The 26,167-nt window shown below is 54.3% G+C and overlaps 1 protein-coding gene across 2 annotated transcripts in view; it reads right to left on the bottom strand.

Annotated features, from left to right (window-relative positions):
* Positions 1-91: 91 nt before the first annotated feature.
* LAMA5 (laminin subunit alpha 5) overlaps positions 92-26,167 on the bottom strand; it is a 93,574-nt gene continuing 67,498 nt past the window's right edge. For both annotated transcript variants that reach the window (XM_037403059.1, XM_037403060.1), the window contains exons 27-80: positions 25,823-25,983; positions 25,156-25,264; positions 24,539-24,636; positions 23,800-24,001; positions 23,281-23,407; positions 22,948-23,087; positions 22,078-22,193; positions 21,580-21,791; positions 21,142-21,346; positions 20,792-20,936; positions 20,092-20,232; positions 19,566-19,727; positions 19,273-19,374; positions 19,104-19,187; positions 18,612-18,842; positions 17,927-18,040; positions 17,512-17,639; positions 17,213-17,293; positions 16,557-16,771; positions 15,878-15,978; positions 15,210-15,390; positions 14,786-14,929; positions 14,552-14,703; positions 14,347-14,457; positions 13,215-13,326; positions 12,481-12,654; positions 11,365-11,561; positions 11,155-11,271; positions 10,923-11,077; positions 10,552-10,693; positions 10,146-10,248; positions 9,948-10,061; positions 9,649-9,828; positions 9,112-9,254; positions 8,683-8,868; positions 8,260-8,396; positions 7,646-7,799; positions 7,373-7,506; positions 7,086-7,248; positions 6,464-6,595; positions 6,120-6,271; positions 5,599-5,731; positions 5,174-5,314; positions 4,820-4,950; positions 4,572-4,739; positions 4,344-4,476; positions 4,053-4,210; positions 3,745-3,931; positions 3,340-3,492; positions 3,068-3,227; positions 2,830-2,960; positions 2,645-2,735; positions 1,648-1,767; positions 92-1,513 (exon numbers count right to left, since the gene is read on the bottom strand). In XM_037403059.1, coding sequence (XP_037258956.1) covers positions 1,359-1,513; positions 1,648-1,767; positions 2,645-2,735; positions 2,830-2,960; positions 3,068-3,227; positions 3,340-3,492; positions 3,745-3,931; positions 4,053-4,210; positions 4,344-4,476; positions 4,572-4,739; positions 4,820-4,950; positions 5,174-5,314; positions 5,599-5,731; positions 6,120-6,271; positions 6,464-6,595; positions 7,086-7,248; positions 7,373-7,506; positions 7,646-7,799; positions 8,260-8,396; positions 8,683-8,868; positions 9,112-9,254; positions 9,649-9,828; positions 9,948-10,061; positions 10,146-10,248; positions 10,552-10,693; positions 10,923-11,077; positions 11,155-11,271; positions 11,365-11,561; positions 12,481-12,654; positions 13,215-13,326; positions 14,347-14,457; positions 14,552-14,703; positions 14,786-14,929; positions 15,210-15,390; positions 15,878-15,978; positions 16,557-16,771; positions 17,213-17,293; positions 17,512-17,639; positions 17,927-18,040; positions 18,612-18,842; positions 19,104-19,187; positions 19,273-19,374; positions 19,566-19,727; positions 20,092-20,232; positions 20,792-20,936; positions 21,142-21,346; positions 21,580-21,791; positions 22,078-22,193; positions 22,948-23,087; positions 23,281-23,407; positions 23,800-24,001; positions 24,539-24,636; positions 25,156-25,264; positions 25,823-25,983 — 7,818 coding nt within the window. In that variant the 3' untranslated portion in view covers positions 92-1,358. The remainder of the gene's footprint in view (positions 1,514-1,647; positions 1,768-2,644; positions 2,736-2,829; positions 2,961-3,067; positions 3,228-3,339; positions 3,493-3,744; positions 3,932-4,052; positions 4,211-4,343; positions 4,477-4,571; positions 4,740-4,819; positions 4,951-5,173; positions 5,315-5,598; positions 5,732-6,119; positions 6,272-6,463; positions 6,596-7,085; positions 7,249-7,372; positions 7,507-7,645; positions 7,800-8,259; positions 8,397-8,682; positions 8,869-9,111; positions 9,255-9,648; positions 9,829-9,947; positions 10,062-10,145; positions 10,249-10,551; positions 10,694-10,922; positions 11,078-11,154; positions 11,272-11,364; positions 11,562-12,480; positions 12,655-13,214; positions 13,327-14,346; positions 14,458-14,551; positions 14,704-14,785; positions 14,930-15,209; positions 15,391-15,877; positions 15,979-16,556; positions 16,772-17,212; positions 17,294-17,511; positions 17,640-17,926; positions 18,041-18,611; positions 18,843-19,103; positions 19,188-19,272; positions 19,375-19,565; positions 19,728-20,091; positions 20,233-20,791; positions 20,937-21,141; positions 21,347-21,579; positions 21,792-22,077; positions 22,194-22,947; positions 23,088-23,280; positions 23,408-23,799; positions 24,002-24,538; positions 24,637-25,155; positions 25,265-25,822; positions 25,984-26,167) is intronic.

The following is a 26,167-nucleotide window of genomic DNA, read 5'->3' as shown; positions in this document are numbered from 1 at the left end:
GTGGCAAATACAACTGTAAGGTCCCTGTGGTGCCACTTCCCGAGGTGGTGATTACTCCTCTTCCATCGGCCTCATACTTGCTCTTCACCAGTAAAGTGAAAGAGAGTAACGTAAAACTTTATTCAACTCCAAAGTATGTACCAGTGATTTACAAAGACCATCTTTAATACTACAACTTAAAAACAGGTCATAATTACACTTAAGATGGACATGTTAAAAACCCATTTTACAATATTTACCCCTCATAAAAAAACCACAATATCATGATATAAGTTACAAGTCCATTTCAGAAGCAAGATTTTGTCCCCAAGTGGCTAGAGATATATTTATATATACACACACAAATATATATATGACGTGTAAGTGCACGAGTGAACTAGGTGTCCTGGGAGAAAAAGCTTGTTTCAAGTGAAGACTGCGCTACGACAGGCGGGAGTGAGGCTGAGCAGAAGGCAGCAGCGGGCTTGCCCGCCGGACTCGGAGGTAACCTTTCCTTGTTTCTTCCCTTTCAAGCAAGTTTCTTGCTTCACACAACAGCACTTTTGTCGGGTTTATATACTAGCACTGAATGCAACCGCAGAGAGTCAAGAGCGGCATTTGTGTCTTTCTGCTTTCCCTCAGCAGTTCTCCCAGTCTAGTTTGTTCCTTTTGTTTTTCTTACTATTATTCTTATAAATTAATCTGATAAGATGCTGCTAATTCTGTGAACAGAATTTTGTCCAAGCTCCCCCTTGCAAAGCTCTTAGCGTAGCAGTGGCAAGTGACCTGAGACTGCCCTTGGGGGGAGGTTAGATGCGTCCTTGCTTATAAAAACACAAAAGTGACGGAATTAATCCAGTTTGTCCTAATTGCATTTATCATAAAACTGTCTACAGCCTTTAGCAGAAGACAGTCTGTGACTTATTAATAGCCTCAAGTGTTCCGTGAACTAAATATGTGCATTGTAAGTGTGGGGTAAAGGGAACAGGATTTAGGACGTGATGCACGGCTGCCGTGTGCTTCAGCGCACGCTCTGTAGAGGACACTTGCTCTTACCACGAGCGACGTGGCAGCGCGCGTCCTGTTGCAGATGCCTGACCACTGGGGAAGGATGCAGACCCAGACCTGTCTCCACATCCTGCTCCAATTTTTTGGTTCATGTTTGTGAAAGATGTCCTCGAAGTGGCCCCTTCTCCCCACCTGCCTCCCCTGCCCTCCTTCCCCTTGGATTCGTGGCCCCTCTCTGGTTTTGGCCCCAGGCTTGTGCCTGCTGTCACTGGAGATCAAGTATGTCTGACCACGGTTAATGCTATGGAGTAGGTGACGCCTGGGGCGCAGGAGCAGCGCGGTGTTGTGTCGGTCAGGCTGTACGGGTGCACTTACTGCACGGGGCAGCCCTTAAGGCCAACGGAGCCCCTGACAGTCCCGGCTCGTGGCAGGTCCACGTGGTGCCGGTTAATCACCAGGTTCCTTATACAGCCCACATAATGAGGGAGGGGAGGTGATGGTGACGCTGTGCTGGCCTTGTCTGTCTCTGCAGAAGGAACAAGTAAAAGCAAACGTTAGTCTGGCTATTAACAGGGTGAGTAAGTACCTCTTACGTGCAGCGGGAATAGTATCTCTCTTGGCTTTGGGGTATTCAGTTCTGGAGCGTCTTTCCCAACTCACCCGGCAGCCCTCCCATGTAGAAGGTCGCTCTGGCACTGGGTGCAGAAGGCTGGCTGGGTCCCACGGTGTAGTTGCCTTCTGTGTCCACATCAACCTGGATTTTGTTTTTCCGTTTGGTAACTTTGAAAGAAAACAACAGTCAGTGCCGCTTCCTTACACAGAGAGCAAGTCCACCTCCACCCTCTGGCCCAGAGCAGTGTTGGAGCACAGCAAAACTACCAGGAGGGTCAGAGGACCTGGCCTGGATCTTTGGAAATGCCCAGAGGCTGGACAGTGGCTCCCAAAATCCCAACAGCCACCCAAGCAACACCAACAGCTCTAGCGAAGGGCTGCCCTCTGCCAGCGGCGTGGGACAGCACACGCGCGGCAGGGAGGGGATGAGCTCAGACCAGCTCTGGCCATGGCTGGGAGGAGGTCCTGAAAATGGCGAAAACGCACCAGGAGCACCCAGCACCAGTGCTGGGCCAAGTAAGATGAGGGCTTAGGATAGAGCTGTGCTGAGATGGGGGCCGGAGCTGTGACCCCCACCCCCAGAAAGGGCTTGATGCAAAACTTCAGCACTTGCTCAATGGCAGCTACGTTAAAGGCTGAGTTTCGCCTGTACCAGGTGTGAATCCTGCAACTCCTTGTCCCAGCGGTGGGCTTTGAGCCCTCTGGACACACTCATCGGAGCAAGCTGGGGTTTCACTTTCAGCAGGACGTGACAGTCCTGGATGGAGCCAGTGCTGTGGGACATCCCTGGCCTCGCCAGCTGCTCTGTGACCTGGGAAACACCCCGTTCCTCCTGCCCACCAGATCTGACAGCACTAAGAAGATTAGTCAAGGACCCATTAATTGGGAAATGACTTAACGGAAGCTACAATCTCTCAAATTAATTGCACACAGGTGAGAGTTGGTGTTTAAATCCCCAAGGAAGGGCCCCGAGCTTCCCCCAGCTGTAGGCTCAGCAGCAGGAGTGGAGCAGCATCCCAGAGCCAAGTGCTGGCTGTCACCTCACCTACAATGGTGTGCCACTGCCCGTCGCAGAGAGATGGGCACGTCACCAATGCAGAGAACTCATCAGACCCAGCATTCGCTCTCGCAGTGACCTGGTGTGTGAGACAAACCCGTTAAGAGCTGAGCAGGATGAGCAGGAGACGGCCACTGCATCTGCAGCCTGTGGGGAAGCCACCCTCCCGCTACCTTTGTCTCCTCCATGTACAGCAGCAGGTAGAGGCTTCTCCTTGTGCCGATGTGGAAGATGAGGCCAGAGGCGCTGTGGGGACGGACCTCCAGTGTCACCTCCAAGTCCTGCTTGGTCACCACTGCATCAGCTGGAAGAGAAACGCCGCTGGGGAGGAGAAGGACAAGGGACTTCCCGGTCAATGCGTCCCTCCCAGTCGCAGGGCTGTGGGAGCCAGCCCAGGCTGCTGTGGGGTACCTAGTGTGATGGACCCGCCCTCCGCAGCGAAGAAGACCCCACTCTCCAGCACGCCCTCGTAGCACGGCGTCACCCCGAAGGTGCGGGAGGGGGGACCCAGAGGCCTCCCGTCCAGCTGTGGGTTCCTCAGGCAGCCGTCGAAGCTGGAGGCTGACGCAGCCTGTAGAGAGGCCACGGGAGTGAGCACAGAGGGGCCAAAAACTGGCAGGCGCAGCATGGTGGCTGGGAACTGGCAGAGACAGGGCAATGCCACGGCACCACCAAACCCTTACCGGGATGTGGGCCTTGGCTTTTCCAGCCAGGACCCCCCCAACATACAAGGGGGTCCGGGCCACAAAGAGTCCTGTGGTGGCCACTGCAGCATCCTGGGCTCGCAGCCCATCAATGACCAGCTGGGCTCGGCTCTGGTCTCTGCTGAAGAAGACCTGCAAGGACCAAAGGTCAGTGCCAGGGCTGGGGGCTTCCTGGGTCAGGAGGAGCCCCAGGGCTATGCGCAGGGAAGGGAGACCTCAGCTCGGAGGTTCAGCCAGCCCTGGCTGTGGTTTTGCTGTCCCCTGTGCGATCAGGAAGCGATGCCCTGAGCAGGGCTGCACCCAGCTAACCCCTGCAGGGGCACTGGCCCGGGGAGGGGGGAGCGATGTGGCTCAGGGGACAGGTCCTGCCGAGACCCCACTCACTGTGTGCCACCGCCGGTCACGGTACTTGTCTTTGCTGCGGATGCGCAGCCGGTGCCCACCGACGTCCACCAAGAAGACAAAGCGCCCGTTGGAGACAAAGAGAGCCATGAAGGTGCCCCGCTCACCAGCCACGTAGAAGAGCAGCCCGCTGGAGGAGTTCAGCTTCACCTCCAGGGAGAAATGGGACCTGCAGGGACAGGGGGCGACGGGAGCACCCTGCTCTCCCGCAACTGCAAGGGAACACCTGCTCTCCAAGCGATGGTCCCCGCGGACAAGCTTGTGTGGGGTGGGCACGGGGTGAGCCTCACCTCTGCCCAAATGAGGGTGGGATGTCCTCAAACTCCCAGCGACTGCTCGGGGTGCCGCCGAAGCGGAAGGTGCCCCTGGCTGCGCGGGGCTGTGGGTGCAGCTGGCAGAGCCCATCCCGATCGTGGCGGCGGTCCTTTGAGGCAGGCTTGCCCAGCACCTGCACAAGATGCACCAGGGAATGGAGTGTGGGGAGCACCCCTGTGGGTGGCAGGGGGCAGAGGTGCTCAGTGAGGGGGCAGTGGTGGGAACCGGAGGAGGAGGATGTGAGGAGTTTGGGCAGCAGCTGCTACCTTGGGTTTCTGCCTGTCCTTCTTCGCAGTGACTCTGAGCTGCTGTGGCTGCTCCCCCCAGGGACAGCTCATGGTGACGTTGATGCTCTCCACATTCTGCTGCAGGTCCACCACCATCTGTGGCTCTGACATCCTACATGCAGGGAGAAGAGGTCCTGGTCACTGAGCCAGCTGGGAGGCGGGAAGGGGCTGAGCCCCGCTCTCTGGAAGGGGCGTGGAGATGCTCACCGCTTGACGAAGACGTTCCCAATGCAGCCAGTGAGGCTGCTGAGTGCACCTGGCTCCGGCGAACCCCCGAGCTGGAAGAGCTGTCGCCCATCCTGCCGTCGCTGCCGCCGGCTGGGCCCAGTGCCTGCCGCAGCGTCCTGCAGCTCGTCGTCCACGTACAGCCGGAGCCTGCGGGGATGAGCAGCACGGGCTGAGCAGGTCCCTGTGGCTGTGGGCACCCCACCCCCACACACTGTCAGGACACGTACCCGTGGGCGTCGCTGTAGAAGGCCACGTAGTGGGTCCTGCCATCCGCATAGGCATTTTCAGTGGTGACTTTGGTTTCCAGCAGGTTCAAGGCCAACTGGCCCCTCTGGAGGGACACCTGGCACATCCCCTCCTGCAGAAAGCACCACCCCATTGCTGCTCAGCAGCTGAACCCCAAGGAAGGGCCCGTTTCCCCACTGCCCTTCAGGAGCTCAGGGCGCAGATCTCCCTGCGGATTCACCCCCTGGCCCCACCAAAATCCCCGCCTTTCCCAAGGGGCAGCAGCACCACCCCTAGAGCAGGAGCCAACGTTCCTGCCCGCTGCTGGGATACCCAGGGGGCCTGCGGGTGCCCACCTGGGTGGCGTGCTGGTAGAGCAGCCCCTCGCGCTGGCTCGTCTGGAAGCTGAAGCCGCTGTAGAAGTCCCGCAGCCCTGGCACATCCTTCAGGGCCAGGGTCAGGTAGCCATGGCCGTGGATGCTGACAGAGCGAGCCACCTGTGAAGGACACCACGCAAGCGAGGTGAAAGCCTGGCCCTGGCGTTGCAGGGGTGCTGGGAGGATGACCAAGGTGCCTGAGGTCCTCACTGGGCCTGGCTGGTGCTATGGCTAACTACGCAGAGCACCTCACCATGACCCCTCCGCACTGAAGACCTGGGGTTTTATGTTTGTTTTCGTGTGAACAAGAGGAGATTGGGTCTGTCCTGGGGGGCCTGTGCTCCATTTCCCTCCCAGACCCTTTCTCCAGCATGCTGGCCAGGCTGCCAGGGCTTTGTGCTTACCAGGAGGTCCGAGGTGCACCCATAGCTCACGCCAACAGTGCTCATACGCTTCAGATCGACGTATTTGCCAAGAGCCTTCAAGCCCTTCATGCAGCCCCGGATGGGCCCACCCGTGGGGAAGAGTGCTTTCAAGCTGCAGGAGAAATAAGCAGTGTTATGAGGACAGCCTCAGGCAGGATCCAGCACTGGGCAGGATCTGGCCCTACAGCCCTTCCAGAGTGCCTGGGAAGGACCCACGATGGCCACAGGTATGTCCGGTGCCCCAGGCACAAGGCTGCTCCAGAGCACCCAGCACAGCAAAGGATGACTCAGTGACACCCACTGGCACCTCATCCCTCACCAGAGATGGAAATGTCCCATCCTCAAAAACTCATGGTGATGGGCAGGAAGAGGACATCTTCCCCCAGAGCTTCAGACAGGCCCCAGCAGCCTTGGATGTGCTGAGAAAGGGCCAGGGCCACCACCAGGGACACTGGAGGGGAAGATGTGGACTGTCCCACCTCACCAGGGGCTGGACCCACCTGGGGGGAAGCACAGCTGGGGGCACACCACCCAGGTAGTAGGAGACGGCGTTCTCCAGGGAGTTCTCCTGCTCCACCATGAAGATGGTGAGGCGCTCCAGCCGCACCAGGATGCGCTTCTTGTTGTTCATTTTGAGGAGGAAAATCTGGATCTGGAGACAGAGGAGAAAAATGATCTGCCAGCCTGGAGCAATTAGGTCCATCACAGAGGGCAGCACGAGGTTCACAGCTCTAGTCAACTTCTTGAAGCTCTCCCCCTCCAAAAACAAGGGCTCAGGTGCCCCCAGTACCCTCTGGATGAGGAGCCCTCCAAGGGAGCTGGGCAGGTGGCTGTTCCCCCTTACCGCTTTGTTCGTGGTGCTGCTGATGGTGAGGGAGGAGGTGTTGCTGCTGGGTTTTGCCATCTCCAGGCCCGTGCTGAAGTCATAGTAAAGCACCAGCTTCCCATCCCGGATGGCCAGACACAGGAACTGCCCCTGGGGGAGGCAGGATGGACGCTCAGCCCCATGTCCTGGTGTCCAGCATGCAGCTGGGGCACTGAGCCCAACATGCCCTTTCATACGGGTGGAAGCAGGTCCTACTGCCAGTGGCCCCACATGCTGCTGCCACAATTATTGGGGATTTATCTACAAACAGCAGCGCTCAGCTGGGGCACAGAGATAGCACGGCCAGCTGAAAATGCTCCTTGGCCAGTGAACCCTGGCCCAGCTCGGCGGGTCTGTGCGTGGGTGCTCTCCAAGTTCAGGGGAGTCCCTCCAGCACCAGACAAGTGACTGCTGTGAGGTCCAGCTCCAGCCCTCCTGCGGCTTTCAACAATAGTGCAGAAATACTGCTCAAAGCAGCTCTGCCAGATCCAAAGCCCCCTTCTCCCCAGTGTCCTGAACTGGGAATGCCTGCAAGTGGGGCTGGGATTACCCCAGGCCACCAGCTGAGGGGTGAAGGCTCCCCAGGGGAGCAAGCACCTGCCTGGTTCTCCAGGAAGAAGAGGATGCCGTTGTAGGAGACCACTCGGATCTCCTGCTCGAAGCGCTTGGTCATGCCAAACTGGCTCTCAAACTTGATCTCTGCATAGCCAGTGCCATCAAAGTAGGAGCCATCCGTCAGCCAGGGGTCTCCTGTGGACTTGGACCTGAGCCACACAAGAAGAGGCCCAAGGCATCACTCCAAAGCCAACCGCCATGCTCTGGGGCTGCTGAGGGTCAGGGTAAGTGCCATGGATCAGAGCTGCCCCTGGCCTGGGTGCGGTGCCCTACCTTGCACAAGGCTTCTCAGTGGTGGTATCCAGCTGGAAGGTGCGTTGGAAGTTGTACAGGCTCACCACCTCCTCATTCAGCGTGTCCAGCTCCAGGCACCCGCGGTAGTTGGGATAGCGCAAAGTGGGAGGAGGCTGGGAATGAAACCAGACACTTACTGCAAGTTTGATCCTGGCTTCCCCATAAATTCAAGGGTTCCCCCCCCCAAGATTCTCCAAAGGTATCACTGATACCCCCTAAAAACCGCGCCTCCCTCCCTGCTGCCTGTCTCACCGTGAAGCTGGAGGGGTAGCCACCCACGTAGAAGACCACGTTGCGCGGGTCAAGGTTGAGCAGCCCCTGCTCCCCCTTGGCCACACTGTCTCCCTTGGTCTCGTGCACCGTCTGCCTCTCCACGATCACTGACATGTGCCCGTACTGCAGGATCCTGCAGCAAGGAGGGATGGTCAAGACAAGGGGAGACCTTCCAAAGAGAAGCAAACTCTGCCCTCCTTGAGCAAAGGGCCTCCCCACACAGCTCTACCAAAAAGGGGTGCATCTCCCAACAGAGGAGCCCCACAGCAGCAGTGCACTGAAAGGAGTCAGCACTCATGTCATCAGCACTGCCACAAGGCTGAATGGACCCTCCAGGATGAGCTTCACCTTTCCTCTCCTGCAGACACTCTTAGACCTTCCATGACCTGGTAAGACACTATCTCCCTGCTATTATTTTTGAGGTATCTCAAGGATACCTCAAATGTTGATCATTCAAGGATGACTGGAGATGGAGTCCACAGCACTTCTGCAAGCCCGTGGCCTGTCTAGGCTTGGGCACAGCACTACCCACATCCACTGTAGGGGCAGTCTCCTGCTGAACTTCCTCAGGATGTGTCCCATCGGTCTCCTACCTGTTGATGCTGATGGTGGCAAACTGCTCTCCAATATCCTCGTCAACGGTTAGGGAGGCTGGCTCCTCATCGCCCAGTTTGTAGACCCACTGCACTTTGCGGTCCTTGAGCACGATGCCCAGGTAGTCTCCCACGGCCTGAACGCAGGGAGAGACAGTGTCACATGCTGGCATTTGAGACAGGCGGGAGCACCAAGTGATGCTCTCCCTGATGCTCCCAAAGGCTGCGCTGGCCAAACATCCTCCGTTCCACACCCCATCCACCTCCGGCCAGGCTGACAGCTGCATCCAGGGCCTGTTCGTGTTCCCACAAAGACACTCAGGGACAGGGCAAGGGGAAGACAACCAGGCGCGATCCCCCAACATTGATGCTACCAACATAGTCTCCCACTGCCCTTGTCCTGCCTGCATGGCCCCGTCTCACCTCTCGGCTGCCCAGGTACAACACGAACCGCCCCTCCTCTGCCCCATCCTGCCGTCGCTGCCGGCTCCTGGGCTCAGGGTTTTGGATGTAGAATTTGAGGGATGTATAGGCTGCCAAATCCTGCAGGTTGCTGGGCATCCGGACCTGCACACCTGAGCTGCCGTTGAACTTCATGGGGACTTTCACCTGGAGGGAGAGAAATCCAGCCCCACGGCACTGAAACCACCACTGTTGCTGCCTGTCTCATCCCTGCCAGCTCTACCACATCAAAGCATTTTCTGGAAGCTTCCAATGAGAAAGGGACCCTGCCTGGTGGCCCCAGAGTTCTTCCAGATACCCCTCCCATTCTCATGCTGCTCTCAGCTAAGCCCAAATTCACCCCAGGCCCCCAGCACCCTGTGCACAGCCCTCACCCTCCCACGAGACTACCTTGCTGGCAGCGTTCCTCGCCTGCATGATGAGCTGTCGGATCCGCACAATGTTCTCTGACACGGTGGCATTTTTATTCCTCCTGTTCTCCAGGCTGCTCAGCTTCCCCAGGAGCAGCGGGATGGTGCTTTCCAGGCTGGACACTGGGGTTGGAGAGGAGACAGGGTTTTTGAAGGTTGGTGACGAAGGGAGATGTGAAGCTCAGGCAGTTTTGAGACATGCAAGTCAAAGCAGCAGCTGGGAGCACAGTCACAGAATAATCCCCTAAATCTAGCAGCCTTGATGGGGGCTTGTGAAAACGCTCTAGTGAATGCAGTATCCTGCAGTAAAGGTACAGGTGATATAGATGCTGCAGGGAGAGGAAAAAAAAATAAAGGGCCAAGACTTAGAGTACCCACTATTGGCTGCTACCTCCCTCTACTCTTGACCTGAAGCTGCAAAGCACAGCTTCCAAAAGCACAGAGCTCTCTGGGGTCATTTGTCCATGCACTGGCTCGTGCCAGACAGCCCTGGCAGCCCAGCAGGCTCAGCACACACCAGATTTCCTGGCATCCTGGACTGCCTGGTTCAGGTCTTCATTTCGAAGGTCTCCGTACTGCTCTTTCCACTCATCCAAATTCTTCTTCATAGAGCTCAGGGTATCTTCCACTCTTGCAGCTGTTTCATTGGCCTCTGCAGCTGCTGCTTTGGCATTCTGAATCATCTCTTTTGTGTCCTCTGGAAAGAAAGGAGAAAAATCTTTGGGATGACAGGAGCAGGGAGGGAGCACCCTTGGGTTAGAGCCTGGGCATGAGGAAGGGAGCAGAAAGAACCAGTCTAGCTACCACAGAACAAACCTTGGTCCCTGCCCAGCATGTTCTGCACAGACTGGAGCTGGCTCAGGAGCTGCTCCTTCTTCACACGGAGGTCAGCTAGCTTGTCCTTTGCCATCTGCAGAGTGCCTTTAACAACTACAATTAAAGAAATGTGTATGTTGTGTGTTGGATCTCAGTCCAGCCTGAAGGACATCACACCCTCCATGGAGCATCCCTCACCCTCGTTGAGTTTTCTCTGCTCTCTCCTCACAGCCTCCTCCAGGTTGCTGCTGTTCCTCTTCAGCTCTTTGGAGATGGCCCCAAGATTTTCTGATATGACGCTCTGTAAAACAAACATGTGTTGCCTGGGAGTCTGAAAAGAAATTCAAATGTCTGGGCCTGACCACACACAGAAATGCTTGTTCAGACAACTACAGTGAGGTGTGCTGCTGGGGCATGATGGAGAGACCCAAATGCCCAGCTTCCAGCCCAAGCTGTGGCAGCAGCTCTGCTCTCTGGCACAGAGCAAAGTGCTCGTGTCAGAGGGAAGGGGCAGCAGAGGCCTACGTGTGGGTGTGAAAAGCTGGAGGACTGTCGAGGGAGTCTGGCTTTTGCTCATCCTCACAGGGCTCCCCACAGCACGTACCATCAAAGCCTCGCCGGCTGCCTCATCAGCGTCATGGGCTGCTCGCTCGGCTTTTTTCACAGCTTCAATGATGCTGGCGTAGGCATTGGAGGCATCGATCGCCCGCTGGATGAAGCCATCCTGGTTTGTGCCCTGGATAATGCTGTGTTGGAAGATGAAGCCATCAAGTCTGCAGAGACCACTCAGGCTAGGCTGTTGCCCATGCCTCCACAGACAAATGTCTTTGGGCTCCTCATCACAACATGTTCTCCAGGATAAAACTTTGGAGATAGCACCCCGCTGTTCCCCTCCCATGGTGTGGGGCTGCAGTTTCCCATCCCCAGCTCTGTAGGAGATGGCCTGACTACTGAGTGTCAGGACCAGTGCCTCACCTGGACAGGTTCCTTGCGAGCTCATCCAGGAGCCGGGCGTGCTCCTCCGCCTGCTCCACGATGGGGATCTTGCTGCTGGCTGGGGAGAACTTCTTGACTCGCTCAGTCAGGGGCAGCTTCGCCCCATCCAGCAGGGCCGCCAGCTTCTCATATGCCTGCAAGGACACACGTCACTCCTGAGGGCTGCCACCCCCTCGTGCTCTGCCCAGGCCAAAGCACCTCTGTCACTCACTTCCTTCGCACTCTCCATCTTCTGTAGAAAGTCGGAGACCTGAGCCAGGGAATCCTTGGCCATCCTCAGGGTCTCCTGCACCAGGGCATGCTGCTTTTGGAGTTCACGACTCTTTTGCTAGACAGACAGACACGGGGTTAGGCACCAGCAGGGCTGGGGCAGGCTGCCCCTCGCTGCACAGCAGTACAGGACCACCCAGCAAAGGTCTACCTGACTCTCCTCCAGGTTGTTTCGGTTCAGGCTGTTCAAGTCCTCTGTCTGCCTGGTTTTGTTCACAGCCTCGTTGAGGGCATCGCGGAGATCCATCAGCTGGGAGCTGTGGTGAGCCAGCCGGTCCCGGATGCTGTTCACCAGGTCCTGGTTGGACTCCCAGTGGGCATGCAGCTCACTCTTCACCTGATGCAGCACTGAGGATGGAGGAGACGAGAACCGTTGCTAATTCATCCTCCTGTGTCAAAGAGCTCTTGCTGTGCTTGGCTGTGGAAAAGCCTGGTTCTGGTGTCACTTGGCAGGTATCAAGGCCAGAAGTGAACTTCTTCCGTCCCTCCCTCCCTCTTTCAGCCTGGATAGCACAGGATCTCATCCAAGGTTTTCTCCAAACCCCCAGTGCTGGTGAGAGCGATGGGATCTCTTTCAGAAAGACATCCAGCCATGCCTGAAATGCTCCGGATGATGGAGAAACCTCACCTGAAGCCTGTTCCAGTGCTTGATTATTCCTACTGTGAAAAATTACTTATCTCTAGCAAGAAACAGTTGAAAATTCCAGCTTTAAGCTGCTGAGTTATGTTTTGCTAATCAGAAGGGCTTGCTTCCTGCAGTGCCAGCGTGCCTGGTTATGCAGTGGTGCTCTCTCCCCTCGCTCCTGCAAAGGATGCCCTCAGGACAGCAGAGCTACCGTGGGTAGTGGGCTGCTGGTTGTTACTCTGAACCCCTTCCCTAGGGGACAGCGAGTATGAAGAAACATGGGGTGACTTACTCACATCCACATGTGGTGTGAATACATCACATAATAATGGTGTGATGTATTCTAAGTGTTTCTAAGTGTTATAATCTTTGTTCATTGAACAGAACTACCCAGTTAGTACTAACTGCTCTAAAATTTTCCTTAAGGGAAAAGGAACCACAAATGACCCCACTGGAGTGTCACGGGGGACTCTGAAACTACTGTAAAACTTGTGAGTGTGTCTGTTTATTAACAGCATTCTCCAAACGTGTCCATGATGCGTAGCATCCACATGAGCTCCAAGCCAAGCTATCAGGAATGGTTAGACCCAGCAGGATCTGGGTTAGACCCAGCCCTATCCCATGCCACTGAGCCAGACTCACACTTCTGAGCCTCCTCATGCTCGTGCCTTGCCAGCTCTGCCTGGCTGCCCAGACTGCGCTCCTTCATCTCCCGCAACATTCTTTCCACCTCAGCCATCTTCTGCCGAAACTCCTCAGTGGTGGTGGTGGTGGTGGCATTTGCTACCCCAAATCTGGCCATCTGCCGCACCAAGTCTGCAGAAAAATCCAGATCCCCTGTTAGCATTGACCAACCCAGGTCCTTCATAATCCCCAGAGATCTTTCCTCTCTTACATCACAGTCAACAAACTGCAGCCACCTTTCATGGAGTACTCAGGCATCCAAATTGCCTGAGATCACTCAGATGTATTGCCCCAAGTTTCTGCCTCCTCGGCTGCTGCCAGTAACTCATGGTACATAGCCCAAGCATCATTTTGTGGCTTTACCTCCACTCCTAGATCCAGTCACTCCCTATTTGCTAAATGTCTCTTGAAGCTGTAAGTGTAGTCTGCCCCCGTTTTATGCATTTTAATAACATTTGTGCAAGTTCAATGTGCTTTTTCCAAAGATTGTGTTTAACCAAACAGCTAAGACTCACAATAACACTAGTCAAAATAAAAGCCAGAATTGTGCAGGGATTTTAATTTAATTTGTATTTCCCTTGTTTTCCCTGTGGCTTTTTCTAAGTGATGCAATACTTGGTGCTGTTTGAAAGCAAGAGCATGGCATTCCCAGCAGGAAAAAAACCACAAAGCAGAGACCCTTCTTCACCTACCTGCAATACCCTTCTGAATACTTCGGATATTTAGCAGGAGCTGATCTCCCCTCTGATAAGTCTCTCTCACCTGCTGCTCAATACGGTTTGCTTCTCTGTGAGTCATTGTCATCTGCAACAAAAAAACACTGGCTTCGCTGAAGTACAAGATTACTGTTTATGTAATTTCTCACCAGGAAAGATGTTCCCAAAAGGCACATTAAGGCTTGGGAGTGTGCAGCTTCTGAGGCCATTGAACCATGTCTCCTCCAACAGCCTGCCCTGTGCTGCTCACCTACAATGCGTTCAGGGATGGTCTTACTTAGCGCCTTCAGAGAAGCACAAGCAATAAAGGCAGCTCTGATGCAACAGGCTCTGGATCCTGAAACTGTCCTAAGACCACAGAGGATAGCACGGTCCTGCAATCCTATCACACAAAAAGCCCCATAGCCTGGAGCTAGGCCCACCTGGGTCTTGACCAGGACGCAAGAAGAGATGGAGGGCTGCAGTGTGGCCATTCAGAGAGCAGACATGTGTAGATGTACATATACACAGAGGCAGTTTGTGCAACTGTCTGGGGACGTACGTCATCAAGTAGAGACTTTTCCCTCTCCCTTAGATTAGGAGCAGGCAGTTTATAAATCAAATCTTGCTCAGTTTATCTGAAGACACAACTGATGTCTTTAGACTGTATATAGGTTGCATCCTGTAAAAGCTGTTACTGTACTGAGGCCTCCAAGGATCATTACAATAAAAAGGGTTGACTCATTTGCTCACGGGGCACAGGCTCTCCCTACTACAGCATGGATAACTCCAGGATAGACCTAGATGTTTATGTTCCTTCCTTGTATGCTCCTTCTATAAATGAATTTTTAACAAATTCATTTTTACTGGTTAAAGTTGGAGCTACCCCAAAAGCAAATAATAAATCAAGAAACAACCATCAATATCACAAGATGTTTAACAGCCCTTCAAGGAACACAGGTAATCCAGTTTGGGCATCTAAATAAGAGACCCTGACACCCAAGCTTAGTGCTGGCTGGGCAGCAGATCCATCCTACCCGAACTAGGGTCCTCACAGCCTTCAAAGCCCTCATTCTAGGTAAAAGGATGGACTCATGCTCTAGCAAAGGAAGGTGGAGAAATTTCCTACTTTGTGCTGCAGCGCGTTCAGGTCCTGTGTGAGGTCCACGTTCTCATCCTCCAGCTCATCAGCCCTTTGCCTGACCTTGTTCATGGCTCTCTGGTACTCACGAAGCTGGTTCTGAAAAAAAAAAAAAACACCAACCACAAGAGACAAAATCAGGTCAAAGGGCCAGGAAACATGGGCAGAAAGTTATGTGAAACCTTCCACGTACAGCGATAGTGGCCATAGTGCTGTTGAGACCATGGAGGCGAGCCCAGGCAATGGAGCTGGCGTTCAGGTTGACCAGCTGGCTGCGAATGGAGGGGAAGGACATCTCGATGCTCTGCAGATCCTCCAGCAGAAGCAGGACACAGCTGTCGCACACTGCCAGGGGAACAGAGCGGTCAGCACAGGCCCTTTCCTGGGGCTTCCCTCACCTCTTGCCCCAGGACCACAGGATACAGACCTTCACACCTCATGCTGTCTGGGCCGTTTGCCACGGGGATCTCATACTCGTGCACACAGATGTCGCACTGCTTCCCTGTCAGCCCGTGGGAGCAAGTGCACTCGCCAGTGCGTGGGTCGCAGGAGCCCCCTCTGCACTCACACTCTGCCAAGTTTAATAACAGAGAAATGCCCGTGGCCTTATTTTGTGCTGTTACCACCCAGAGGGAGGGGAAGGAGTGGTTTTATTCCAGCTGTGGAATAAAACCTCTGCTTATCTACATGCCACTGCTTGGGGTTTCCCTGTGCAACTTAGCAACACGCACAGGACCTCAGACAGCAGCCAGTTGTTTTCCACCTTTAACAACTCAACAAGCACGTGTGCCATCAATGCCTTGTCCCACTCCTCCACACGCAGGCCCCAACACCCAGGAAGCAGGACTCACTTGTACAGCCGCTCTCGCTGAAGCCCCAGTAGCCCGGGGCACACTGCTGGCAGCGTGAGCCGCTGATGCCGGGCAGGCAGCTGCACTGGCCAGTCTGTGCATGGCAGCTGCTCCCCACAGCACCAACATCGCAGTCACACCTTCGGCAGCCGGAGCATCCCTCAAAGCCATAATATCCCTCCTAGGGAGAAGTAGGACAGTGGGCACTCTGTTCAGCAAGAGGGCACGCATGACTTCCTCCTGGGGCGCACTGAGGTGACATGGGACCTCAGACTGGCTTTCTAGGAGTGTTTTAACCACCACAAAACTCCGATCAACATGGCAATGATGTGGAGCTGCAACAAGGACCCACACACACCACAGCACCGCCCTACAAACCTGCCCCCACCCTGCAATGCCTATGCTGCATGCACACAGGAAAATGGGGTTTATTGCAGTTTCCCAAAGGATACCACATTACTGCTCAGGCTGCAGCTGAATGCTGCTTCCATCGCTGGCTGCCAGATCTTTAATAGGCTTTTGCCATGTATTAGCAGATCATGCAAATCCAGCCTTACCCACCCGGCTGCCAGCACCACTCTGCTCACAGGCCTGGGAACAACAGAGGGAGCTGTCCCCCATCCCCACGCCAAGGACGGGCACCATCCCAGGACACAAGTGGCCCTTACCTCGCAGCGGTCACAGTGCTGGCCTGTCACTCCGGTTTTGCAGAAGCACTGGCCTGTTTGTGGATGGCATGAGTCAGTCCCACAAGGCGAACAGTTGCACTCTACCAGGGAAAAATACACCTAGTTACACATTGAAGAGCCTGCTCAGGCGCTCACAAACCTTATTCCCAACAGGAAATCCTATTTTCCCCCTTATCTATCACAGTCAGAGCAAAGACAGAGCCTCTCTCCTCTTGGATTTGCTTCTCCTGACAACTTAGTCCCATGACACCTGCTCTGGGCAGACTGCCTTTTGTGAGCTGTAATTTGTCTGCTGTTCCTCAGGGGGAGATGAGCAGTGCTGGGAGTGGGCTGCGCAAACCCACATCCCTAGGGAGTGCCAGTACCACCACTGCAGTAGCTGTCTGGGGCAAGAGTGTTCCAGCCTGGGTGCGGTTTGGCAGCTCGCATTCGGGGGTGGATTGGAGGTTAGGGAGTTGCGATGCTGGAGAGCAGGTTTTTGGAACCAACTTTTTTCTTATTATCGCCATTAGAGGATGCCTGTAACGTGTGCAACCAAGCATGTGACTCACTGGGGCAATGTACCGCCTGGCTAAGGCACTAAACACACCCACAGTCAGTCTGTCCATCTTCCCCCCCACCCCACCCCACCCCAGCGCTTGCTGCCTGGCCCACTCACGTGTGCAGTTCTTGGCTGCCACTGCGTCCCCATAGTAGCCAGGGGCACAGACCTCGCACCGTGCACCAGCTGTGTGGTGCATGCACCCCGTGCAGGCGCCTGTCAGGGAGTCGCAGCTGCTGAACAGCATGTTAGGATCGGTATTCCCGCTGCAGTCACAGGGCTGGCATGAGCTGCCGATCACCAAGGGATTGCCATAGTACCCTGGGGCACAACTGGAGAAATACAGCAAGTTAAAACAGTCAGGGCATCAGGAGATCCCCACAGCTCACGCTTGCACCGTGCTTGAGTTGTACAATTATAACAGTGCGAGCATCCAACACTTGTAATGGCTGCAGCCTCGAGGGATCTCAAAGCACTTTCTGTTTTGCCGCACAATATAACAGAAAGGTGCCTTTATCACAGACTGCAAGTCAAGGCAAAGCACAGCTAAGTAATACACCCATGGTAACAGTATTTCAGCAGCGGAGACAGCAATAGGGCATGTGCAAGCTGAAAAGGATCGAAAGAAATGCTGCCAGAAAAAAGCACGCTGGGGTCAGACCCAACCGTTTCCTCTGCAGCCTTTACTAGGATAATTTATCTTCTGCCACAGCAGTGGCTGCATGGGATTAGTGTGTCTGAGGCCCCAGACACACGCGTGCCATCACCCTTACCGCTCACAGTTGGGTCCAGTGTAGCCAGGTTTGCAGAGGCACTGCATGTTGGAGCCCTTGTGAACACAACCGACAGCAAAACTGAAACGGTAAAAGGTAAACAGGAAGGTGTAGTTACCCCTGATGTGGTCCCAGGGGAGCTGATCACTCAGTGTGGGCTGCTGGGACCTTGGATAAGAGGCCATGGACATGGTTTGGGGCCACAGACAAGGCTGGCGTTGGGACACCTGCCAGTGCCCCGATGTGGCACAGCATGGTTCCCAGTGGTTAAACAGGCCATCCCATCTGAGGGTGCTTACTTGTTGGAGGCAACTGACAGAGGGCATGGACATCCAACACACTGCAGGGGTTCTTCAGCAGAGTGGCTGCCCATGTAGCCATCCTTGCATCGCTCACAGTGGTCTCCTTCTGTGTTGTGCTGGCAGTTCTGCAGGGGAAAAGGCAGGCTGTGGGCTCAGCACTGACAGCAAGAAATGGTGGGTTGCACAAAGAATTCCCCACCACCTATCTGGACGCATCGACCCTTCCTCTTTCCCAGAACTGTCTCGCACCCTAAGCCAACCCTGAGCAGGACCACCTCTGAAACAGCACATGCAGCTAATGCTCCAATTCAGGCACAGTCCTTCCAGCTCATGTAGTATGTGAAGAGCTTCTTAATCACGTGCTACAGACCTTATAACTCCAAAATATCATGCTGCTTTGCGATTTACTTACAAGGCATATCCCAGAGCCTGGCAGGCACTGATCTGAGTGGCCATTGCAATGACATGGGATGCATTTTCCCAGAAAGAGCCCCTTGGTGTCCCTGTAGTAACCGGGAGCACATTCCTGAGGAAGGAGAAAAAGATGAATATCTGAAAAATAGCCCGATACATTCAGACAAAGCACAGAAACTAATTTAATTCCCATGACAGAATTCCCACAGGGTTGAACTGACGAAGAAGAGATTAAAAGCAACAATGAAGACTTTTCAGTGCAGCTTTCCTGCTCCTCATCACTAGGAGATAATTGGCCAGGCAGAGGGATGTATTTCAAGGTACTGCATGCACGTAATTTTGGTCTGCAACACCTGAACAATTTCCCCATCATGTCTCTTCCAAGACAGCAGATAGAGCCAGTGCACCTCTCCCAGGTGTATTGTGTTGTGGTGGAAGGGGAGCTGGAAGTGGGCTGTCACGGTGCAGCCTGGGAGATGTTCCTCCTGCACGATCCTGAGCTCTAATTTCAACTGAAGCCCGCAGGGGTCAGCTTGGAAACTGGCACTCTGGCACCACTGCTTTGCACAAACATCCAAACCCCGTGGCTGCCACCCACACCAAGCACAAGATGTTGCCAAGACCCAAAACATGACTGTTTGATGCCCCTCTGCCTGGAGCAGCATGTCTGCTTTCACCCTTACCTGGCAGGAGTCCCCCTGGTAGTTAGCAGGGCAAAAGCACAGCTCCACATTGCTGGCACGGATGCCCGTAGCCGTATCTGTTGTCATCTCCAGAACCACGCGGCGCAGGGACACGGATGAAGACAGCTGGGAGAAGAGTGCCCGGATCTGCAGTTGTTCCAGGTTTGCCAGCACCATCATGAGCTCTTCTCTAGACACAGGGTTGTGCGTCTCTGTGTGCCTGAAGTTACCCTAGTGGGAGAAAACCTGACATTACTGGCAGGAAGCACAGGCACCTGAACATCCAGCCCAGCCTTCACAACCCTGCTGCTGGGATGCTTCCCCTTTGCACAAGTGAAACAGTCCTGGCTCTTCACAGCCAGTTCTGCTGCAATAAACAGCACCTAAAATACTGAGCTCAAAGCAATTATCCCTTCTGCCTACATGCTAGTCTTGTCCTTTTAGTAGCATCTGAGCACTTCACTTGGTACACACTTGTGTGTGCAAACTCACCTCCACCAGCTGCAGCTGGCCTTCATGTACCTCCCCTGGGGATGGGTAGGTGCCTTCCAGAAACATGATGCTCATCTGATTTCCCTGGGAAAAGCAAGGAAGGTGTCGGTCACTGCCTCATCCTGCTCATGTGTTAGCAGGGGGCACCAGGGGATTCCTTAGGCTGCACCTTCAGGATCACATCTGGGCGGGACTCCATGGGAATGAACACGTCACCCCTCCGCGGGTCGGAGTGCAGCTCATATCGCAGGTGCCCACCATAGGAGGAAACCTAAGGGAGAGGCAAATTACATATGTCGCTGCAAGTTCACACCACTGAGATAAGGCCAGAGCTGAGCATGTTCAACTGCAGTGCGAGCAATGCCTGCACATTGTGCTTGCATGTCAGGCATGCTGCTGGCACACATTTTGGTGGGTCAGGGATGTGCATGACTGCTTGTCCAGCTGCTACCGGGCTCTTACCTGGTCTCCAAGGTAGGAGCTGGGTGCAACCCAGTAGAGCTCCTGGTAGGCATCTGGGAGGTTCTTGAGATCAGCATGGAGGAGCTGATCCTGCAGGCTCAGAGTCGTCGGCACTTCCTGGCGGTCGGTGCTCAACAAAAGCCACCCATTCATGTCAACAAACTGTGGGAGAAGAGCAACCGTAGAGCTTCCAGTGAAGCTACAGAAGAGCAAGTCCCAGAGCAGCAGAAAGGATGGTAACAGGCTCACGACCTCACACACATCCTGATGAAGCCACTGGAAAACTGAGCACCACCCCTGCCTCCCACCTGGCACAGTCCCCCCATGCCAAGACTTTCCACCCCAGAGATCAGGAAAAGGGGCTGGAAGTGGAAGACGGGCACAAGGAGACAAAGATAACCCTCCTCACAGTGTATCTTCCAGAGGGGTAGGATTAATGCCGGATGGAGACCCAAGGGCAGCAGGGAGCCAGGTGGATGGGAACACAAATGAACTGCAGGCTCTGGTGGCCCCTGGCCCCTCTCACCTCAGCTCGGTGCTTCTCAGCACTGCGGCAGCGATCGGTCGCACCAAAGCAGAAACACTTGGTGCAGCCCTTGGGGTTGCTGGCATCCAAAGAAAATGTCCCCAGGCGGCACTGGTCACACCTCGGGCCCTCCACATTTTCCTGGAAGACAAGCAAAGCTCAACGGCGTCAGCAGCTTCCCATGAGGCCTTAGTGGAGGACAGAGACAGCTGTCCGACTGATCAAAGCACAATGATGTGATGCTGAAAGATGATTAAGCAGTCCTTGAACAGGTTTGCATGCACAGCACCCATCAAACATTAAATTCACCTGGAGAAAGCACTTGTGAGCCCTGCAAAGGGGATGGAGCAGGCAGCTCAGCAGAAGTTTGTGTTACCGTGCTCTCGTGCAGGAGCAGAAGTAGTCAACAAGGCTGGCAGCTTTACCTGCAATGGGCTCTGACACGGGGCTGGACTCAGACTGCCCATCTCCCCGGTGACAGCCCAAAGAGTAAGCCTTCGTGTCCAGGAAAGATGGGGAGAAGGAGTCTTTCAGGGTGCTCTGAACCCACCACCACATGGGGCAGGCTGGCTGCTGCTCAGGCACACAGGCACTCTCCTTCTCCAGCCCTGCTCCCTCCCAGCACACCAGACACCCACAGCCAGAGCAGGAGAGTTGAGCCAAGGAGAAACACACCACGTGAAGGCATCAAAGGACTGACCTTGCAGTGACACTGTCCTGTGACCGGGTCACACACACTTGCTTCGGTGCCAGCCTGGTGACAGTCACACCGCCGGCAGTTAGGGTAGTGGTAGTAGCCAGGGGCACAGAGGTCACACTGTCGCCCGATGATATTGGGCTTGCACCTGTGGGACACAAGAGCTGCAGCTTTAGAAACCTCAGAGCTGCTGGGCTTTCAGAGCTTCACCCACGCTGGCACTGACACAATGACAATGAGGATTTCCCCATCCTGCATGTTTCCTCCCTGCAGCCTGCTGACATGTCCCCTCACTCCAGCAGGGACCAGGGATGCTGCTAGGTGTGCCCAGTGCCAGGACAGGGCTCCCTCACCTGCACTGCCCGCTGTCCACATCGCAACCTGGCTCCGTCAGCTCCTGCACGCCGGGCCGAGAGCAATTGCAGTCCTCGCAGCCGATGAGGGGGTGGCAGCCGAAGGTCTGGGGCTCGCAGACAACACACTCTGGCTTCAGGGTGTGCGGAGGGCAGATGCACTGCCCTGTCACTTCGTCGCAGAGACGTGTCCCACAGTCACAGGCTGGAAGGGGCAGAAAAGGGACTGTGTTTTGGGGAGCAAGACCCAGGCAGCCCAAGGAGAGCACAAGGCAACAGATGCAGAGCTCAACTGCTCTGCAGGCAGCCGGGCTGTTTTCATGTAAGCAGAGCCATTACAGGGCTGGAAAATGCAACCATTTCCCAAGCCAGCCTCAGCCCTGTAGGAGGCAAACCAGCAAGTGCTGGGAATGCAGAGCGGGAGATGGGACAACTCACGCCTACAGTTGGGGAAGCCCCAGTAGCCAGTGGCACAGCGGGAGCACTCTCGCCCGATGACGTTGGACTTGCAGGGACACTGCCCGCCGAAGGGCTCACACTGGCTGCTCCTTGCGCCTGCCTCGTGGCATCGGCACGGCTGCGCCCCGTTGTTGTAGAAGAGGGAGAGGGAGATGGCAGAGTCACGGCAGAACCTTGATGATGTGCTGGGGCTGCAGGGGAAGGCAGGAGGAGTCACTGTGCTGTAAACCCCTCCAGCCTCCCCCCCCCCCCCCCAAAATCCAGCAGGATATCCTGCAGCAATGGGTACTGAGTTAGTGGGAGGGATTACCCCAAGACGCTGAGATCCCCCCAAATACTCACAGGCTTGGTCATTAGATAAGGAAAGCCTTAATCAGATCCCTCCCCTGCCATACATGAAGGGAATGGGGTTTTTGCTCCCTGAGGAGTGTGCAGCCCATGGACAGCAAAGCAGCCACCCAAAGCCAAGTGTCTCACTTGATGTAGAAGCTGTTGATGCCACAGCTGCTGATGAAATCATAGGATTTGTCCAGGGGTTCCTCCTGCAGGTACTGAGAGCTATAGCTGTCCTCAGGCACCACAAGGATGTAATCCTGCAAAGCAAGGACAAGATGGGTGAGCCAAGCTCTTTAGCTGAGCCAGATGCAGTTCAAACTAGCTCTCTCAGAAGTCCAAATGCACCCTTCACTTCTCATCAGCTCATCACTTGCTGGGACAGAACATGACACACGAAGTACCCAAGTACTGGACAGACCAGGGGTCACCTCTCTATTGGGAGCAGCCCACACTCACTGGAGTTAAAAAAGGCAGAATACCCCGAAAGGGCAGCATTGGCTGTGTTTCAGCAGAGAGGCAGGCAGCCACTGTCATCTTAAACTTCTAGACATGAAGGCACCTGGGTTCCAGTTCTGTCTTTCAGCCATTTATCCAAATTTTGGTCAATGTGCTAGTCCGGTTGCCTGAGGATAACAAGTGCTTCCTGCTCCCATGATAAGACCTGCCTGGACAAACAATGCAATGCAGGTGCAAAATATTGCTGGGGCAGGAATAAGGTTTATTCTGGATTATCACAAGCTACGTATGCAAAGCAACAGCTTCAATTTCTGCCTTGTTTTGGTATCAAAATGACACACTGAAGGATAACTGTCATATACAGATGCTGTCTATGAATTCTGCCCTCAGTTCTATACCACTGAGCTTAGAGATTGCAACTTTCTCGGGTAGTTCAGAAACTCAAAATTGGGAAACTTTCCTGCAATCACACAGTGACAAAAATCCAAGGACAAGCTCCACCCCTGCTGGAGCCTGGTCTAGCATGCCCTGGGAGCTTCCCGGAGAGAGGCTCACCAGCCACAGCTGCTTGCCCTCTGGCACTCGAACAACCACAGTCAGATCATTATCAGTAATATCCAGGATAATCTGGTCTTCAGAAAGTACCAGGCTCCGGCATCCATAGCCATGTGGGCAGAAATTAGCATTGGTCTGACCTGAAAAGACAACAAATGTATTGGTCCCACATTTGCCTTGCAGTCCCCATTACACCCTCCCAATTTGGAAGAGAGGAGTCGGTCTCGCTTCATCGTTGCGATCCTTGCAGAACCTGCGGTTATCCTCCGGTATGAAACACTTCCCAGGGCTTCTGCCAGCCAATAACTTCCCCCAGATCCCCACTCTTCTCACCTTGCCAGATGCGCCCACCGTTGATTAACACTTCCACAGGGAAGGTGGGGTGGTTGGGCTGGTAGTAGTGTAGGATGAAAGCATAGCGTCCCAGTGTCTGGATCCGGCTGTTAAACACAACAGCAGCCTGGCCCAAAACAGAAGAACAAAGAGACAAAACCCGACATCTGACGCCTGTACTCACAGCTGGGATATTTTTTTCTTATTGCACAAATTTTTACTCTTACTGCATGACTGTCGCGTCTTGAGACTTTTGGCAAATCAACCCCCAGTGCCTCAACACTCCCCCCTCTAACTTTGCAGGTGCCACCTGCAAAGCTTTTCTGGAGAACCAAGCAGGGTTAGATGGAGCTAAGACAGGAGAGTCCTCAGGAACAAGTTTAAAGTCCAGATTAAATTCTGAAAATGCCAATTGCTAATTGCTGAAACTACTCAATAGAGAAGGAAAACTTCTCCCTGCCCCAGGTGTCCAGTGTCACAGCACCAGCAAACTGTCCCAACCCACACCCATGCCGCTACCTGTGGTGGTTGCAGGAGGATGAGCTCTGCAGTGGGGTCCATCGCCGTGGGAGGCCGAGGCGCAGGCTCTACTGGGACCCCAGCTGAGGCCACATGAACAGCCTGAGCCAGGGGGACATCAGGGGCAATGGGCAGAGCCTGAGCCCCCTCCAAAATGATTGACTGAGAAAGCTTCAGGAACCTTGAGGGAACACAGGAGCTGCTGCAAAACAGGGACAAAACAGGATGTAAGACCTCCAAGGACAGAGAGATACTATGGAGTCCTGGCAGGAGAAGCACACCCTGCAACACCTAGCAGATTACAAAGTGTGCCTGTCAAGGGAGAGCTTTCTACCGGGACCCCTGTGGCTCTCAGATCTGGGCTCAGGAGGAACAGGAACATTGTGCAGGCTAATTCCTGTGCAAATATTTATCCAAAGCAGCATCAAAAATTGGGATACAGCAAACGTCTCTCACTGTGTGTGAGCAAGCACAGGAAAGCCTTTTATTCAGGATGACACTTGGACTGCCACAGGAGGCAGTGGGGTGTTCAGATAAAGGACCAGCAGCCTGACTTCCAGTCCTTACTCCATTGCTGCCTGCACGGTGGACACAGGCAAGGCACTTCACCTCAGCCAGAGATTTCTTTCTACTGTGTCAAGAACTCAAAAGGCTCCAAACCTGTGGGAAGGGGGGGAAGCAACTGCTTTTGGAAACAGCGACATCCATGCTAAAACCCTGAGGGACCCAAGATATTTACCTGTTGGATGAGAACATGCCATGGACGCTGATGCAATGCACCCTTGGCTCTATGAACTCCATGGTGAACTGTGCAGCGGGTATGAGGTACACTTTGTGCTGCCGTATGTGAAAGAGAGACGCTTGGTTACATGACAACCTCTGCCACTGGGAGCCTGCAGCTGTTTCTGTGCCTACCAGCAATCAGGCTGACCACACAAAATACCTCCTTATCAGACACTTCAGCTAATGCATGGCAGGTCAACGCCTCTCTTTACTGCCCCTTCTTCCTTGGCACAAGCCCTAAGGCATTTAGGAGCTCCACATAGTTATGGGATTCTTCTGTCTTTGGCTAAGCAACTGTGAATGCCTTCAAGGTAAAACAGGAAGAGGCACTGCCACAACGCTGCAGAGCTCCCTCTGCAAAGAGCAACTTCTCACTGTGTCCCAAATCCCAGTCCCATGTTCTACTTCAAAACACACCACTGAACACATTCTCCACCCTGGACTGCTCATGACATCGACTAAGTTCTAACATCTAGTCCAAAGAAATTAGAAAACCCCTCTGCAGTCTAGGCACCACTCCAGCCTCTCCTCCTTGCAACCAGCCAGCAGAGCTGCCCTTGTGGGGAGCCTTACCAGGAAGAAGTCAGCCAGATCAGAGGTGAAGCGAATGGTGGCCTCTGAGGTAAGTTCAAAAATTGCCATACGGCTCTGGGAATCCACAGCAATCCCTCGACAAAGGAAACTGTAAGAGAAACACAGATTTTGAAGCCAGCCTTGAGTAAGGTCATGACCCATTTCTTGTCTTGCCGGCTATATGTCCTGAAGGTATTTACACAAAGTCCCTGCAAATCTTTTCACGTCTTTTCTGGCAAGTCAGAAGAGTTAAGTTTCCCAAGGACACCCCAGACATTTGTTTCCTATTGCAAAGGTTGCAGTCTGAAGTCGGACACTTCTACAGCACAGGACAGGGTCTGACTTGCACCAACAGCTCCAATAAACCTGCCTGTAGGCCATTCCCTCCATCAAGGCCCCTACCAAGGTAGCTAGCAGCAAATGGAAGCAACAGATTATCTCCTGGCAGAGGCATTGGAGCACTATGCTGGCACAGGTACGTATTTCCCAGGGATGGCCAGTCACTAAAATCCATGTCCAGCTAGGAGGAGTTTGGATATACACAGCCTAGATGTACAACACTAGGGCATTGCTTTGTTCATGTGATAAAGCAGAAGAAGCTCAAGTAGGGGCAGCCTGTCTTTGCCATGTCAGAGGACGACCGAACCCTTTCTCCATCTCACCATACCTGTAGACACAGGGGTAGAAGATGAACGTGCCCTGCTGCATGGCTAAGTGCGGTGAGGTCACAGCAATGCCCACCATCTGCAAAGCATTGGTGTTGGCGTACTCCACCACCAGCACGTATTTCCCAGGCTGAGCAATAGGCAGGGACAGCTGGACTTCCACCTGGAGGACAGAGAGGTGACTGAGTGAGGGTCTCCTGTCCCACTCCATGAAGTGAGCAAGTGCAGGATGCCCGCGTTACAAACCAGCCTCGTCTGCAGCTGAGGGGACAATGGGACAACTCTTACCACATCCTTGCAAACCCTTTGCATGTGCCTTGAACAATAGGGCATGCAAGCACACAGCT

The sequence above is a fragment of the Falco rusticolus genome, chromosome 10 (assembly GCF_015220075.1).
Source record: "Falco rusticolus isolate bFalRus1 chromosome 10, bFalRus1.pri, whole genome shotgun sequence".
NCBI classification, from domain to species: domain Eukaryota; kingdom Metazoa; phylum Chordata; class Aves; order Falconiformes; family Falconidae; genus Falco; species Falco rusticolus.
Note: the sequence above shows the minus strand (reverse complement) of the source record. Positions and strands in the feature narration are given on the sequence as shown.